Raw genomic sequence first — 15,428 nt, forward strand, 5'->3', positions numbered from 1 at the left:
AGAATAATAATTGGTTATTTCCAGCAGTTGGCCTGTATTTGCATGCAATATCGTCATCTAACTCATCACAAAGCCACTCTCGCAGATCGTTGCTGCATCTTTCGAGACGGCATGATCGCAAGCCACCTAATTCGGCTGGCCATCCACAGAAGTGCCTGCATGCCGAGATATATGGAACATGAGGTGACTCAGTTTTTATATTATATATAAAAATGGTCCCTTAATTAACTTGATTATTTTCAAATTGTTCACCATCAATTCTCTAATATTTATTTTAATGGTATGGGTTCTCTTTATAGGAAAAATCTAATTATAAATATAATTGTATATTAATATATATACCAATCTAATATAATTAATTAACAAATAAATTTTATTAAAAATAATGTTAATTTAAATTTTAAATATGAAAGAATTAGTATTAATACGTAAATTAGTACATAACTCTATTTGTATATAATAAAACTCCTCTTTATATTGGCTCCACGGTAGCAAGAGGAAGAGATGACTCTGGCTGCATGCCACATCATGAATGAAACTGCAAAACTCCTATAAGAAGATAATTTGATAAAGCTAAGATCCAAACTCGGCGAGAATTGGTATTCATCTTTTAATCTCGTGATATTTCAAAGAAATAGTTACTCGAAAGAGGAGTTTTGCACTTTAGAGATCTTCAACTCCAAGCAATAAGATTGTAGAGGCTAAGTGACTTTTGTCTAACTCTAGACGCTAACATGGAGGCTTGAGACAAGAGATCCATGTAGAAGGAGAGACCAATATATAGTTGGAATGAGAACTCAAAATAACACATAAATATTTTGAATCTAACATTTATTTAAAATACATACCATCTATAATATTAGATTTTATTTATAAACCAAGTGAGGGATATTCGAGTACTAGAATGTTTATTTGCTATCTGTCCACTTCATCATGACTAAAAAATATGTATACAAATTTAAGGCTTATAAATATTTTGAGAACAGTGAAATCTCCCATTACAAATTGAGTTTTTTTTAGTGGATCTTATTTTTTTAAAAAGGTATATACAAATTTATGCATAATTATTTAATAATTTTATTTATCATTTCTATACGCAACATACTATATCTATTTTATTTTATTTTATTTATAATAAATATATAGTATATAGATGATAAATAGAACAATTTAATTAATTTTAAAAAAATAAAATAAAATAAAATAATAAAAAAGTAATTTTAAAATATATAATGTGAAATTATTAATAGCATCCCTAGAACGATTTACATTTATACACAGCTTAAACTTTCCAAATCGTAAAAATCTCACCTCGCTTTGTCCATACGATTTCGGCCCATTAGAAGAAGAGGATAAGCTCTAATTTGCTCAAGGCGCGTACCGTACGGGTCCAGGTGACCTCCCAACCCGAGAGTCTTTCTTAAATGATTTACTTGGAGCGACGGACGACGCGTGGCGAAAGCTACAAGTCTTACTTGGAGAGAAGCAGCGGATCGTTTTGTCTGCATCATTCGGAACTCCCTCGCTGCGGATTTCTCATAGATTGATTTAACCGGCAATCGAAGCCTCTCTTCTCTTCTCCTTCTCCCGATGTTCAATTTTTGGTAATTTTCGTCTCTGCATTTCCTTTATTTTTTACCACGTTTCCTTTTTTTTTTGGGTTTTAATTTCATTGAGATTAGGGTTTTCTTGAAGCTCCTAGAAATTAATTTATCTCACCTCGTTTAATCAAATTAAGGTGTAGTCCGCCGTTACGTTTCGAATAAGACGATGATACGTTGAATGATGGGTCTTCCTGCTTAGTTAGAGCATTGGTATTGGCTTCATCAAAAGCTAAGCCAAATGTATAAAGTGACGAATATGTATAAATCATAGCTGCATTGGATTCATCAAATGAGAAATAGAGAGTTTTGAGCTACAGTAAATCTATAGGTTCTTTCAAATTTGAAGGGTTACTATACACTCATCAACCAATTATTTTACTACATTTTAATTCCCAACTATTGTACTTTATTTTTCCTCTCTCATTTTTTTTTCCCATGCAACCTTAGTTTCATTTCAGTTTTGGATTTATGGTCAGCCCCAAGTATAAAATTAAATTATTAATGTACCTATAGTTAGTTTAATTGCTAAAAATGAAAAAAAATATATATTATTATTAAAAAAATAATATTATATTATTATTTTGATTAATTCAATAGTTAATCCAATGTGGGATTATGGATAGGAAGGTTTTAGATTTATGAAAAACTTATACTTTTCATCAAATTTTAAAGATAACTTTAATGAAGCCAATGTGAATGCTCTTACACATGCTTAATCTGAGCTTCTCGCTTATGAAAACACCGATCATATTTAATTGGCAGTTTTCTTCTATCGCAGGAAATACATATTGTCTTGATGCCATTTAACAAGGATCAAGCTTGTTTCTTTTTTCCTTTTCAATAGTTGTATGCTATTTCATTTAGAGCTTCAACTATCTATACCTGCAGGGGATCTCAGGATCAACAATCTCAGTCACGTCCACAGGATGGTTCTTCTCAGTCTTGGTATCCTCCGTCCGTGGTTAGCTCCCCGAGTTCTTCTCGTCCAGGAACACCAGGTAGTACTTCTTCTGGCAGCTTCAGTTCGCATAGGCCTTCAGACAGGCCACACTCACCATCACTCGTGTCGCCTACTGAAACCACGGGTCTTATAGCTGTTTTGAAGGACAAAAGGCAGGTTCCTGGTTCTTTAAGATACCATTTTATTCTTATATTCTATGTTCTGTACAAATTTCATCAACTATATATTTGCTCCATGGTTCTTAATCCTTATTTCTTAGATTACTGTAGGATTATTGGTTATCTACATTTCTTTGTATGGCATGCAATTTGAACAAGGGGAATCTTCGTTAGACACGCTTTTGGGCTTGTCAAGCATCACGCTCTCGACTACTGGAAATTTCAAATATATGTATAGTGTAGGAAGCTAAAATTGTATGGCATTAGGGCCTGCTCCTTGTAATCAATCCGTCATTTTCTAAGATTTTATAGTCTAAAGATTGTTGAAAAGGAATGAAATAGTGTTTTCTCGTAATACTTTTTATGTTGCATAATTTTTATTTTGGGTCTATTAAGTTCTCTGTGTAATGCATGTTTTCTTAATCGTATTTCATGCATAATTTATAAGTGTTAATATATATATATATATATATATTTGCCCAAATGATAAGAGGTTATTGCTAGATATTCCTTTTTTTCTTTGTTAATTGTTGTGATTGAAATCTGAATAAAGTACATGCTTGGAGCACATTAATTTGAAGCTTGTTTCTCTTATTTACTTCAGCACATCACATAAAGATGGTTAACTCATCCACATTTTATTATAAGATTCATACTTCACTTCTATGGTTTCTATTATTTCCTTATTTTGTCGATCAATTTGTTCAGTGTTGATGATTTGCGGAGGATTTTATCGGACAAAAATGCATACCATCAATTTTTACTTTCACTTGATCAAGTGAAAACTCAAAACAATGTAAGTTGTGGATTATGCTCTCTCTTAATCCCACGAATTTTCTCAGATTTAGTTCTCCAATATATTGCAAATCCATTCAAATCTGGATTTTTGTATGTTTCCTAGTCTACTTTGCCAACACTTCTAGTTAAATCTAGTTTGCTGAACACTTCCATTTAAATTATTCCTCATTTTTGGCCACTTGTCTTTCAACCTGCAATAATTTGACCATGGCTATGATGAGAGATGTATTCTTGTTGTGGGGATGAATAAAAATCACTGCACATTCCACCCAAAGTATGAAAAGGTCAGGGCAGATAACTGGCTTGCCCATATTACTGCCGTTTGCTTTGATGAAATCTACCAGTGTGCATGAGTAGAAATGTATGATTTATACAGGTGGTGGGGTAATGTATACTCAAAGAGACGACTATTTTTGGAGTAACATGAAAAAATTCCCTTGCATCAAAATCAAGATAGAGATGTTTGTGACATGCCAATCAACTTTTTTGGGCCAGCAATACCTTGGTCAAATTCAGGACTTTTGGTCAAATATTGGGACTTCTATTTGCTGGTCTGACCTTCGGTTTCTTCATATTTGGCTGGGTATCAGATGCAACGACTATGTAGGTTTTCACTTTCAAACTTTGGTAACTCCTACGAGACAATAAAATCTCTTGCCCTTTACATTGGGATAGGCTGTTCAAAAATAGTATTCCTGTCGCTATTCAAATAATACTAGGATAGGCTGTTCCTGTCGCTTTTTGGATTTGATGTTCTTTATGCATTATGAAGACATTTTTTGATGGTTCTGTTGTTTCCTATATTTTAGTTCACCATGTCGTCTAATTCTTTCCCTTCTCCTGCTTTTATGGCTCATCAGCTAAGAGATGAACTTCGCAAGGAAACTCTTCAGCTTGCCAGTGAGTGCCTTTCCCTTCCCCTCTCCCAATTTATTTTTAATGGGTGTTTACGTAGTCCTACTGCAGTGAGAGAGATCTTAAATGTTACTGCCTTTTATATCAGGGGAGAACTTGGAGAAGGAACCCCAGATTAGGGAGCTTAGAAACCAGGTGAGCTTATAGTCTCATCCTTCATTTTATTGTTTAAGATATAGCGAATGGATTGATGAACCTTCTCCCCTTGATTGTATGTTACAGTGCAGAATAATCCGGACAACAGAGTTGGCTACTGCTCAGGAGAAACTGAATGCGCTCGAGAGAAAAAAGGAAGAGAGTTTGAAATTCTATTCCCCTGCATCACTTCTCCAAAGGCTTCAAGGTATTCAATCACAATAAAAGCTTGAGTCATTGGGTAATAGTAGGACATTGTTGGTTTCCCATTACTCCTGCAAGCTTGAGTATAATTCAAAAAATGCCTCAATAGAGATATGAAATACTTGCTTAATTGTTTCAGAGGAAATGAATAAGACGGAGGAGGAATCTGAAAACCTGCACAGGCGGTTCTTAGAGAGGGAAATCGATCTTGGGGCCTTTGTCCAGAAATACAAGAAGCTTCGTACTACTTACCATAGGCGTGCACTCGTCCACCTTGCAGCCAAAACGTCATCAACTGGTTGAATTGATACGGACACATTATTGTATACTCGTGTATTTGGGGAACATAACTTTTCGATCGTTTCTTTGTATGGAATTGGTGTGATTTTGATTTATTTGTATGCGTTCCTCCTGTATATCAATTATGTTAATTCTTATCATATCCGGCCCAACACTGCTGTTAATGGAAACTTCATTATTTGCTTGAAGAATTCCTCTGTTCGATCTAGGCGCTATATGAAAAAAAAAAAAAATTATGGTAACAAATAAAGTAATCTTGGTTTGACCTTTACAAGTGTTATTCTATTTCTTACAGAATTTCTGGTATGATATCGTTTGTTACCTCCAAAAGGCAAACCAATGCATGCTATTATTACTCATCTCCACCATACCTAAAAGGTATCTGTTCACTGAAATAGTGAAATTACACACGTCTATGTATATTAATTGAACCGTGTTGGGCAGGAACAAACATCCAGCTCCTCTAGAAACAAGGAACGACGTAAAATTGGTAACAATATAATAAATTTTCTTTTACAAGTAGCTGCGTGTATATTTCAAGCTAGAAGTGGAGCGATAGCTAGCATTCCTCCCTCCAAGTGAATCCTGTCCTCCCACTTCATCCAAAGTGGCATTGAAGAGATATCATTCTTTTACGCGATCCATCTCTTTCTCCCACTTTAGTCCAAACATTTGGCGGCCAAAAGGAACAATAAGATTATACCGGAAAACCTGCATGCACACATTCAGTTTCATTTTTATAGCAAAAATCCAAAAGCACATTTCGTGGTTCTTCGTGCACAAACTAAGGTACCGGACTAAATCCCTGCAGTTTGACTGCAGAAATCAGTTTGGTCGCAGCAAACCAAACAATACACGTGAAGATGAATGGTGCATTCTCAAGAATGTTGATAAGCATGTCAAAAGGGAGATTGGCATACTTGTGTACTAGAAGAAGTTGGCCTCCTGTTCCTAGTAGAGTTTTCAGAATCAGAGCTTGAGTCCACTCTCTCTTAAGGATTGGCTCGCACACACACAAGAGGGTTCATAATGACTCACCTTATTATTGATATCTCGCAATTGCGCTTTTAAAGCTTCTGAACTCTCAATCCAAGTGGAGTGATCTCCATTGCATCTATTTGCCCAAGCTTTCTTCAATGTCGATCTCCATTCAGATATTTGACTCCTTATCTCTTTGTTAAGTTCAACCCACTCCGGTGCACAGCCATTCTTCGAGAGGATTCTATACAAGGTGTCTTCAGCTGGGTCGGCATGAGGATTCGTACTAAGGTTAAGGGGTTTTCCTTTCCCTGGTAAGTTCTCGAACTGGCCTTCTTCCATGGAGTGCCATATTCTTTGCTCCACAACATTTATTATATCAGTCTCTGATCTGTCCAAATGATGGTCACAGAGAGAACAGAGTCACATACTACACAAATTCCAGAATTTGTGTTAGCGGAAAAGAACACCCATTACACAAATGAGTTTCATGTGTGATTGGATCCTGCCTTGAATGATAACCACAAAAGTGATGGATAAAAAGTAAAATTGCATGGCACAAACTCAAAGATACAAACTTACGGGTTCTTAGGTTTTTTTGTTTTCTAAAGCATCAAAATCAAAGAATTCCAACAATCTTAAATATTCAAAAAGTGATTGAATCACACGGAACCCAGATCCTTTTAGTTACGTGTACATCACAGAACATTGTTCCATGTGGGCATAATCAAATCCGGGCGAAAATACGATAAATTTGGCAAACCCAAGTTCCTTTTTTTTTTCGTGGGTACTTGAACATGAATCTTTGAGGAATTTCAAAACTGTACTCTCATATTCTTGACACCAACAGAAGAAATTCCTATCCTCAAAGCATCAACATTTGCCATGAAGCCCGTATTTTGTAGAATTATTGCGAAACCTTAAAAATTGAGAAATGGTATATTCGCGCACATAAATAAAGAGAGCATGGATGAGGAGGAGAGGACCTGACGGAGTTGCGCTGGCCTCTAAGTTCTGGAGGTAGTTTGCGGTCATTGACGGCGTCTATTACGGCCGATAGACGGTCGACGAGCTTCTTCTCTGCCTTGGGAGATTTACTTGACGAAGAAGAAGACGGTGACGATGACGAAGACGAAGGTGAAGAGGAGGAGGAAGAGGCCAGCCTAGGCATGGACCCACCGCGGCCCACCACCGCCGATGATCTCTGAAAGAGAGAGCATGATTTCGGAGATGAGACGATTATTCTCGCGAGCCAGGTCGCCATGTCCGAACGCGAGACGAAGCCTCCAGTTGGAGTGGATTAAATGGTTTTGTGGGCGGCTGAGCTGTTAACACGTGGGCTTCGAGGGATTGCATGGCAACGAATGAGAATACCGACCTGTTTGAGGTCGATTGGGCAGTAAAGTCAATCGTGGACTGGCAAGAGTTTTTTTTTTTTTTTTTTTGAAAGGTGGACTGGCAAGAGTTGGAGAGATATATATATATTTTAATAAATCTAACCTAATAAATAGCTTGTGTTAGTTTTCATTATCACTCTATTGAATTTGAAAGTGACACTAAAAAATTAGAAGAAAAAAATATAGAGGATTTTAAGCTATGAATATATTATAGGTATAATATAAAATAATTGCAGTAAATTTTATTCTGCCAGCTTGTTGATCAGATCATGATCTTCATTAATTACCTTAGAATTAGAATGATCAATAATCGAACACGCAATTAATTAACAATATTAATTGTCCAGTATTTTATCATATATATATATTATATGTAAAACTGTCACAAAGTACATGATCATGAAGAAATTTAGAAAAAACGTTGAAGAAGAACAAACACGTACATTATTAATTAATCAGAAACATGATCAATAGTGGGTTCCTTGATGAGGATTGCTAGAGCTGTCGTCGGTATCGGGTTCATCACACAATGGGCTTGTAAAATAGAAGGGACCTAGTGTATACTCGGTCCGATCGCGGTACACCAAGGTGGGAAGGCTAAGCTTCACCCCTCTCCGTCCACCGGCAAAGTCTGTGAGAATGTTGCAAGTAGGGTGTGGAGACGACACCAATCTCACCCAGCATAGCTTCGTCTTCAGTTTCTTCCCATTTATGTACTTGTTCACGATGATGTCGAATTGCCCCAACTCATCCGTCATGTCGCTCCCATAGTACACCACTCTGCTTCTCTCGTCCATGCATGTTATCGACACCTTGCAACCTGCGACAGCCCAAGTTAATGGCATCAAACAATGTTTCTAGCTAACAGACACATGGATACTCTTCTCTACCACATTATTACAGCAAGAAAAATTATGTCCTGGTACTATTACAGAGATTACAACTACTCCAGATCAGTCCCTCAAAACGTACGCACCTTTGATGGGGTTGCCACCATGAGCCCATTCGTTCCAGCCCTGTGTGCAGTCCTGGCACAGTACCTTTCCCCCTACATGGATGACCCCAGTTTCCTTCTCAGCGATGGCTGAATCGGTGAAGCTCATAACAAGTGTTGCGGCAATTATCACCAAGGCCACAGTTTCCATCTCCCCCCACTCTCTACAGAATCAGTTTTAGTTTGTCAGGGACCTCCAAAACCAGTTGGAAGACGACTACTCCGAATAAGTAGATATACGCAAGGAGCGGAGTCGTCTGTGTAGGTAGGAGTGAGTGGGAGGCCACCATATATATATTTTCGACGTGCAACCCACTTCGCAGCAATATTCGACACGATACGTCTAGCTTGATATTTTAAACATTGATCTTTAGGCCTATACATGTCGTTTGACTCATCTTAGTTTGTAACTCCGTTATTAGCAGACGTGTCCGTCAAGATTAATTCATTATTGTTCGTCTAGACAAAAATAAAGATTGATAGATTAAATATTTGTGTGGTGGTAAAGACTTAGGAGCTTTTAAGGAGAGGGAAGAAAGAGGAATTATAAGGGAAGGAGAGGTTAAAACAGGAGAGAATAGAACGAAAGAAAGAAACAAAATTACTACAGTTTTTAACAGTTTAGAAGAGAAAAATGGGTCGGATTCGTTTAATGTTGAGCTGGCACCAAGGGGAGTTGCACAACTGACAACACAAACTAGATTGTGAAACCAAATAGCACAACACAAAACTATATTTGTGGAACATACTATTACATTGATGTACAAAGACAAGACGCTAGCTTAGCTTTGGGAAATTACAAAAGTTGAGCTAATCAATCAATCAATCCAAAAATTGAAAAACATAAAATCTTAAAACAAATTCTCTTAGGATGCTTTTACTAATATTATAAGGCACATTAAAAGAACGTTGCCCGGTCCGATCTGGCTCCATTCCGAATGAGACTTGAGGTCATCACAACAATCCTGCTGCCTTGAGGGCATTTTTGAACTCTTCTTCGCTATCCCACCTCTCAACCTGGCATCATAGTAGACAAAAATAGTTTACCACTTATTAGAGCCAAAACATGATTTATGATCATCGAGCATTAACAGGCTAACGGCAGTCTTTAAAATTACCTGTGTGACTTGGCTACCAAAATAATGCTCAATTTTTGACATGAGCATCTCGTCCCTATCACCACAAAGCAAGTTAAAGACGGCTCCTGTAGGAGAAAATAAAAGCAGTCAGTTATTGTATTCACATTATTAAAATTGTATTTAAAAAATTGAAGGAAGAACCATGCATTGTTATTCTTTTGCTTCCATATAATAGAGATGCAATCAGGAGTCATCTATGAGCAAGGGCATGCCCTAAGATTAGAGTGCTCGCATTGCTCCCAACACTCGTTTAGAGAAGAATTCAAATAATAAATAACAAATATTGGGCTGGACGCACATCTGCATGACTTGGACGCACAATAAACAAATTTTGGGCAATGTGCTGGGCCAGTTTGCCGGCTTCCCTTCATAATTAAGATCATACATAATACAAGAATCAACACAAGGTTTGATAATTGACACTAGTGCCATCATCTGAAAATTCCTTCAATAGGTATGAACTAGAAGTGAATAATTGTGCTTTGAGCCAGGCTAGCCAGGCATTGTGAAGGAAACAAAGTCCTGACATATGAGGAACTCACCCTTGCGGCCAAATCTCCCTGCCCTACCAATCCTATGCAAGTACACCTCATAATCTGGTTCTGATGGCGTTTCATGTTTCACCGGAAGATCATAGTTGATAACCAGATTAACCTACAAAAAGGAACCAACTTCAGGATGTTCAATTTCAAGAAATTTTTAGGTATACTGACTGGGAGAGTGTCAGAGGGGGTTGAGGGCACCTGTTGCTGGTCAAAGCCTCGGGCAAGAAGGTCAGTTGATATAAGAACTTTAGTTAGGTTATTCTTGAACTCTTGAACTATCTTGTCTCTGTCTTCTGGACTGACAGCACCTTGAATGGTAGTAACTGCATAACCAAGGTCAACAAGTGCCTTATGCAGTATGCCGGCACTATGTCTCGTGCGTACAAATATTATTGTCTGCCCCAAGTTCTCTCCCAATTCGAATATTCTGTCCTTAATTACTAGAGTCTTGGCACGTTCGTCCGGACAATGCACCTTGTACTGCTTTACAGACTCTAAAGATAGATCTTCTTTCTTGACAAAAAGTTGATTGTAATCTTTGACAATCCTTGATACGAAATTTTTTACGGTTTCATTAAATGTGGCAGAAAACAGAAGAACCTGAGAACAAATTGGTTATAGAAAGAAGTTAAGTAGTTTCCTCTTAGGAGGACCAATAATTCAGTTGTTGATCAAAACAATTTTGATCTACCAAATTTCTGACAAATTAAAACTTGAACAGGCAACTATGGTCAACGTCAACATCACTGATAGCCTAATTTTTAATGCATGATCACTTGGTCATCACATTATACAGATCATTAACACAAAACCTGTAGAGCAAGAAATGAGTAACACCTTTTTCTAGAGAGATTTTATGAGTGGCCAACAGCTCTAGTTGAGCATAAAAAACAATTTAAGGTAAATACACTATCAACCAAAACTATTTATAGCAAAAATAACTTCCATCCCCAGTCTAGCCACAAATACAATATAGACATTCGCCTCAATAAATAACAATCTCAGTCCTTTAACTTCACGTGGAACTTCTGCAATGCGCTTCTAATAAAACTTTGAGATTTTTTTAATTCGAAACAACAGTATTATGTACAGTCACCGAGGAAGATTTTTGAATCTATTCAGGTGCTTATTACTCTAATATTTGAGTCTCACAAAAGGTCCGCACATCTAAATTAAAAGTTACACACAAGAGAAGCACTAAACGCATCTCCCCAACAACACAATACACCTTCACATTCCACAAGTAATTTAAAAGAGAAGATGCCACAAAGAAATATTGACACAAGTTACAAACACACACACACACACACACATATTAGTAAATAGCAAAAACAAGTTAATAGCCAGAAAACACGAAGTAGGAATACACGCAGACGCAAACACAAACACACATACATGACATTAGTCGAACAAACCTGGCAGTGAGAACTGGCTCTTTCAATATCCTTCTTTATTCTCAAGGAATCATCTTTAAATCCATCCTACATCAGATAAATGGGCAATCAACAACCATTAATATGTTCTGATTGCATAAAAGATTATATACCACCAATTATAGTCTTGCAGATATTAATAAAACTACAAGTAATATGCAGATATTAAAAATATCCGATATGTTCTAAAATAAATAAATAAGCATATACAACCACTTATCTACATGCGGGTATTAACAATAGAAGATAGTTCATGGGAGTGGTACCCTAAATTAAATTTGGGCAAAACAAAACCGAGACAAATTGGATAAATGGGCTAATCCTCAAGGCTCAAACATGACTTTGTTAGTCAAAATGTAGTAATGCATATCGTAACTGGATTGATTTAATTTTCCCCAATCCCTAATGTGATAGAAGCATTACTCAAAAGAAGATAAACTTCAAAGAATTCACGATTGACCACAACTGATTTCAGCAACAACAAAAAAACACACCTTGCTACAAAGAACATTAGTGACCAGTGAGAAATAAAAATGACCACAACATAACCTAGGCTTTATTAGCCCCCAAATACCAATCACAACAGACAGCTGATTCTATAATGTTCAAAGATTAGTATTATCCAAACAAAAGAGCTAATGATACAGGAGAAATCAATAAAAGGTCAGATGAGTCAAACACAATCCTTTGTGTTTAGATATGTATTTCAACATATCTAAACACAATCAGCAGCATATATTTTACCTCAGCTAGCATGTGATCAGCTTCATCAAAAACAAGAATCCTGACATTGCCAACGCCCAATTTTCTATTCGACATCCACTTCTTGATTGTACCAGGAGTTCCAATGACTACTTGTGCTGATACAGGTGGTTGTTTTGCTATTGGCACATAATTTTTGCTGTCCATTGGAATGGCACACTCCGAACTTATACCTGTGTACGTCCCCATCTTCCTAAGAACTTCCAAATTCTGCCAGGTTCACAGGGTTGAACTTTTTTAGGTGGTATGAAACAAAAATAATAATATAATAGTTTTCAGTACTTAAGTTTCACAATATTAATATAATAGGCAACTTTTGGCAAGTCTGCCATTTTAAAATTATAGAAACCTGACCAGTAGAAGCATTTCATAGAAGGTTGTTTTCAGTTTGTTGAGATTAAAAAATAAAGATGAAGAAAATAGGGTTTTAGCATTTCCCCACAACAGGCAATTTTCTAACAGTATTGTTACATCTACAAAGGAATAACACAAAAGTAATCCCACAAACTGATGTGGCTTCATCTGATCCGTTAGATTTACTTTACAATAGAAGTAACTTTATAATCTGGTGAACCGTATCAAACCACATCAGTTTGTGGATTAGTTTTGTGTAATCCCTTTGTAGCTAGAGTATTTCCCATCTAAACATGAATTGTTCTGCAAAACAACTCTAATAACATTCTGACAACAGCTTTCCTGCACTTTCAAAAGATGCTTTCAAAACATAAAAATAAACAAATGAAGAAGAAAAGTAAAGCTTGACCTGAATAGCCAACTCTCTAGTAGGACAGACACAAAGTGCCTGAGGAGCCTTCAGATTCGGATCAATGCGACTCAACATCCCAAGCACAAAACAAGTAGTCTTACCAGAGCCATTATGTGCTTGAGCTATCAAATCTTTGTACGGAGGAGTTAAAATCATTGGCAAGCTGATCGCTTGGATTTTACTAGGCTTCTGAAATTTCATCTCCACGTACAAGCCCTTCAACAGCTCTGGTGTCAAACTCAAATCCTCAAAAGAAGCTGCAGATGTGTAGGGTGTATCACCCGTAGTAACCTACATCAAATTAAATACCCACTGTAAAAAAGCAAAGCCCCATGTCTAACATTCCAAGTCGTACGCAGATTTAGGTACAGATATATTTTTATATAAGCTAGCAACAAGTATTGAAAGACACACCTAAATTAACCCAAACTAAATATTGAGCAGCAAGAGAATTAAGCTAAGTTAAATGCATAATCTGCGTTCTCGCCCTAAGTAACTAAATTATGAGACTGAAGATTCTATCTTTGTATCTCCTACCACTACTGTCTCGGCATTTAAACAATGGAGGATCTCTTCAAAGTAATCTTATACGGTCAAAACCCTGTCTCGGGGTTATTTCTCTGGATATTCAACATGTGGTTATATTTAAATCTGACAAGAGCGATTAAGTGAGGAGATTCAGATAAATATCCAATATGTGGTCGAAAAACTCATTTTCCTTCCGGCTAAAGCTGGCAAATGGGAATCTATAATTTTTCAAAGCTTATTCGTTTTTTTAACAAGTATTGGCCGAGGATTCTGATCTTTTTGTAATCGTACCCCCTCAAGAACAAGATTCTAATACTCCTTGATTAGTCGGAACGCTAGACACCCGGTGCCAATCAGAAGAACAAAAAAATACTAGATTCTAATACTCTGGAGTCATTGAGGAAAATAACAACCCCCAAAAGATGAGAGAGAGAGAGAGAGAGAGAGAGAGAGAGAGAGATCTTACCGCGGTGATGTTGGAGTCTTGGGGTTCATCGAGGAACTTGTTGATCTTGCTTTCTTCATCGTTTATGGTCAATGCCTCTACCTTGAGCTCCGAAGCGGCTTTGTCCCCGGAAATCGAAGAAGCGCTCGATTCCTCTGGAGGATCGTCCACTTCATCGGCCCATCGCTTCGATTCCAAGTTTGGAGGTTTGTTCTCAGGAAGCGATTTTGTCGCATCGGAGGTGGCGTCGGCCATTGGAGCGTGAGAGAGAGAGAAAGAGAGAGAGAGAGAGAGAGAGAGATCAGAGATGAAGGATCTGGAGGAAACGAGTGAGTCACTGCGTTCGTGCTAGAGAGCGTAGAAAGGCGGCGTGGCCATAGGTATTTATCGAGCATCCGATTTAACTCTTTCTTTTTAATTGTTTTTTAAGGCGATATATACTGTTACAGAAATGCTGAACTCCCGAATTCGGGAGCCAAAAATTGTACCGATTTTTATTTTTTTAATTTTATACTTAGTGATTAAGTAATTTTTTGTTTTAGTAATATTGTGAATTTTTATTTTTATTTTTTAAAATATTAAAAAAATAATGAAAGAAATTTAAAAAAAAAAAAAAAAAAAAGCTTGATTCGGTGAGAATTATTCTGATTACATCTTATGTGGATGTAGCACCGCTCATACTGTCAACTAGTTTTACGGCGTTAGAGTTGTAACTTCTCTACCAAGGAAATTTCTGCTTAGAAGTAACGCAACGTGCTTTCATACCGGGTGCGAGGGACGGAGAATATTTGAAAGCTGGGGTATGTTTATGGGCTTAGTCAGACCCATTCGAGCAACAATATGAAATTCTCTGAGTCGTGGGCCGGCCCAGGCATGCTATTATCCATTTCCAGCAATTATCCATCACTCCCCATTGGGATCCAATATAAATCCCTATCCCACAGTATTAGATCTGCATGAGACCCAGTCTCAATAAAAAAGGTCCTGGATTCAATTTTCCTCCTCAGATTCTTTTCATTCAATCAAACAAATATATCTACACTAAAATAATTAATGATAGGCATTTTTTTTACTTCCACAAAGGAGATGTTTATGATTAATTTTTTTTGAAATAGAAGAAGATATCTTATATTTAATTTTGATGGTTTACGTTTATGTTTAATTTCTTAAACAAGTGTAGCATATATTTTACGTGCACCTGTCCTCCTATCTAGTCTAATACGCATTACGCAAATATAATTTCTGGTCTGATATATATGCACCCATATTTGTACTATAGTATAAATTTGTATGAGCTTGGTACTTATCAACCATTCTTCCCCATGCCTTCTCTATAATAAAAACTCTCTCCCACTCACACACGCTT

The 15,428-nt window shown here is 36.8% G+C and overlaps 4 protein-coding genes across 5 annotated transcripts; 1 reads left to right on the forward strand and 3 right to left on the reverse strand.

Moving 5' to 3' along the window:
* The first annotated feature begins 1,391 nt into the window (after positions 1–1,391).
* On the forward strand, positions 1,392–5,266 carry LOC122275064 (vacuolar protein-sorting-associated protein 37 homolog 1-like). The gene is made up of 7 exons (XM_043084005.1): positions 1,392–1,604; positions 2,493–2,717; positions 3,432–3,519; positions 4,382–4,421; positions 4,525–4,571; positions 4,659–4,779; positions 4,915–5,266. The coding sequence occupies exons 1-7, from the start codon at positions 1,591–1,593 to the stop codon at positions 5,076–5,078; spliced, it is 699 nt and encodes a 232-aa protein (XP_042939939.1). The 5' UTR covers positions 1,392–1,590; the 3' UTR covers positions 5,079–5,266.
* A 204-nt stretch (positions 5,267–5,470) lies between these two features.
* Positions 5,471–7,367, reverse strand: LOC122275065 (dnaJ homolog subfamily C member 28). 2 transcript variants are annotated; one of them, XM_043084007.1, is made up of 3 exons: positions 7,040–7,367; positions 5,996–6,444; positions 5,471–5,786 (listed from the first exon to the last, which is right to left on the reverse strand). In XM_043084007.1, the coding sequence occupies exons 1-2, from the start codon at positions 7,315–7,317 to the stop codon at positions 6,045–6,047; spliced, it is 678 nt and encodes a 225-aa protein (XP_042939941.1). In that variant the 5' UTR covers positions 7,318–7,367; the 3' UTR covers positions 5,471–5,786; positions 5,996–6,044. The 2 variants fall into 2 exon arrangements, with proteins under 2 accessions (XP_042939941.1, XP_042939940.1); XM_043084006.1 differs by having other exon boundaries at positions 6,114–6,444; positions 7,040–7,362.
* Positions 7,368–7,499: 132 nt separating this feature from the next.
* On the reverse strand, positions 7,500–9,011 carry LOC122275067 (pistil-specific extensin-like protein). Its single transcript, XM_043084008.1, has 2 exons — positions 8,427–9,011; positions 7,500–8,270 (listed from the first exon to the last, which is right to left on the reverse strand). The coding sequence occupies exons 1-2, from the start codon at positions 8,593–8,595 to the stop codon at positions 7,918–7,920; spliced, it is 522 nt and encodes a 173-aa protein (XP_042939942.1). The 5' UTR covers positions 8,596–9,011; the 3' UTR covers positions 7,500–7,917.
* A 148-nt stretch (positions 9,012–9,159) lies between these two features.
* On the reverse strand, positions 9,160–14,462 carry LOC122275063 (DEAD-box ATP-dependent RNA helicase 38). Its single transcript, XM_043084004.1, has 8 exons — positions 14,084–14,462; positions 13,087–13,380; positions 12,306–12,533; positions 11,544–11,609; positions 10,327–10,728; positions 10,126–10,237; positions 9,563–9,648; positions 9,160–9,461 (listed from the first exon to the last, which is right to left on the reverse strand). The coding sequence occupies exons 1-8, from the start codon at positions 14,315–14,317 to the stop codon at positions 9,399–9,401; spliced, it is 1,485 nt and encodes a 494-aa protein (XP_042939938.1). The 5' UTR covers positions 14,318–14,462; the 3' UTR covers positions 9,160–9,398.
* Between the last annotated feature and the right edge of the window lie 966 nt (positions 14,463–15,428).

This window comes from Carya illinoinensis, chromosome 9 (genome assembly GCF_018687715.1).
Source record: "Carya illinoinensis cultivar Pawnee chromosome 9, C.illinoinensisPawnee_v1, whole genome shotgun sequence".
Lineage (NCBI taxonomy): Eukaryota > Viridiplantae > Streptophyta > Magnoliopsida > Fagales > Juglandaceae > Carya > Carya illinoinensis.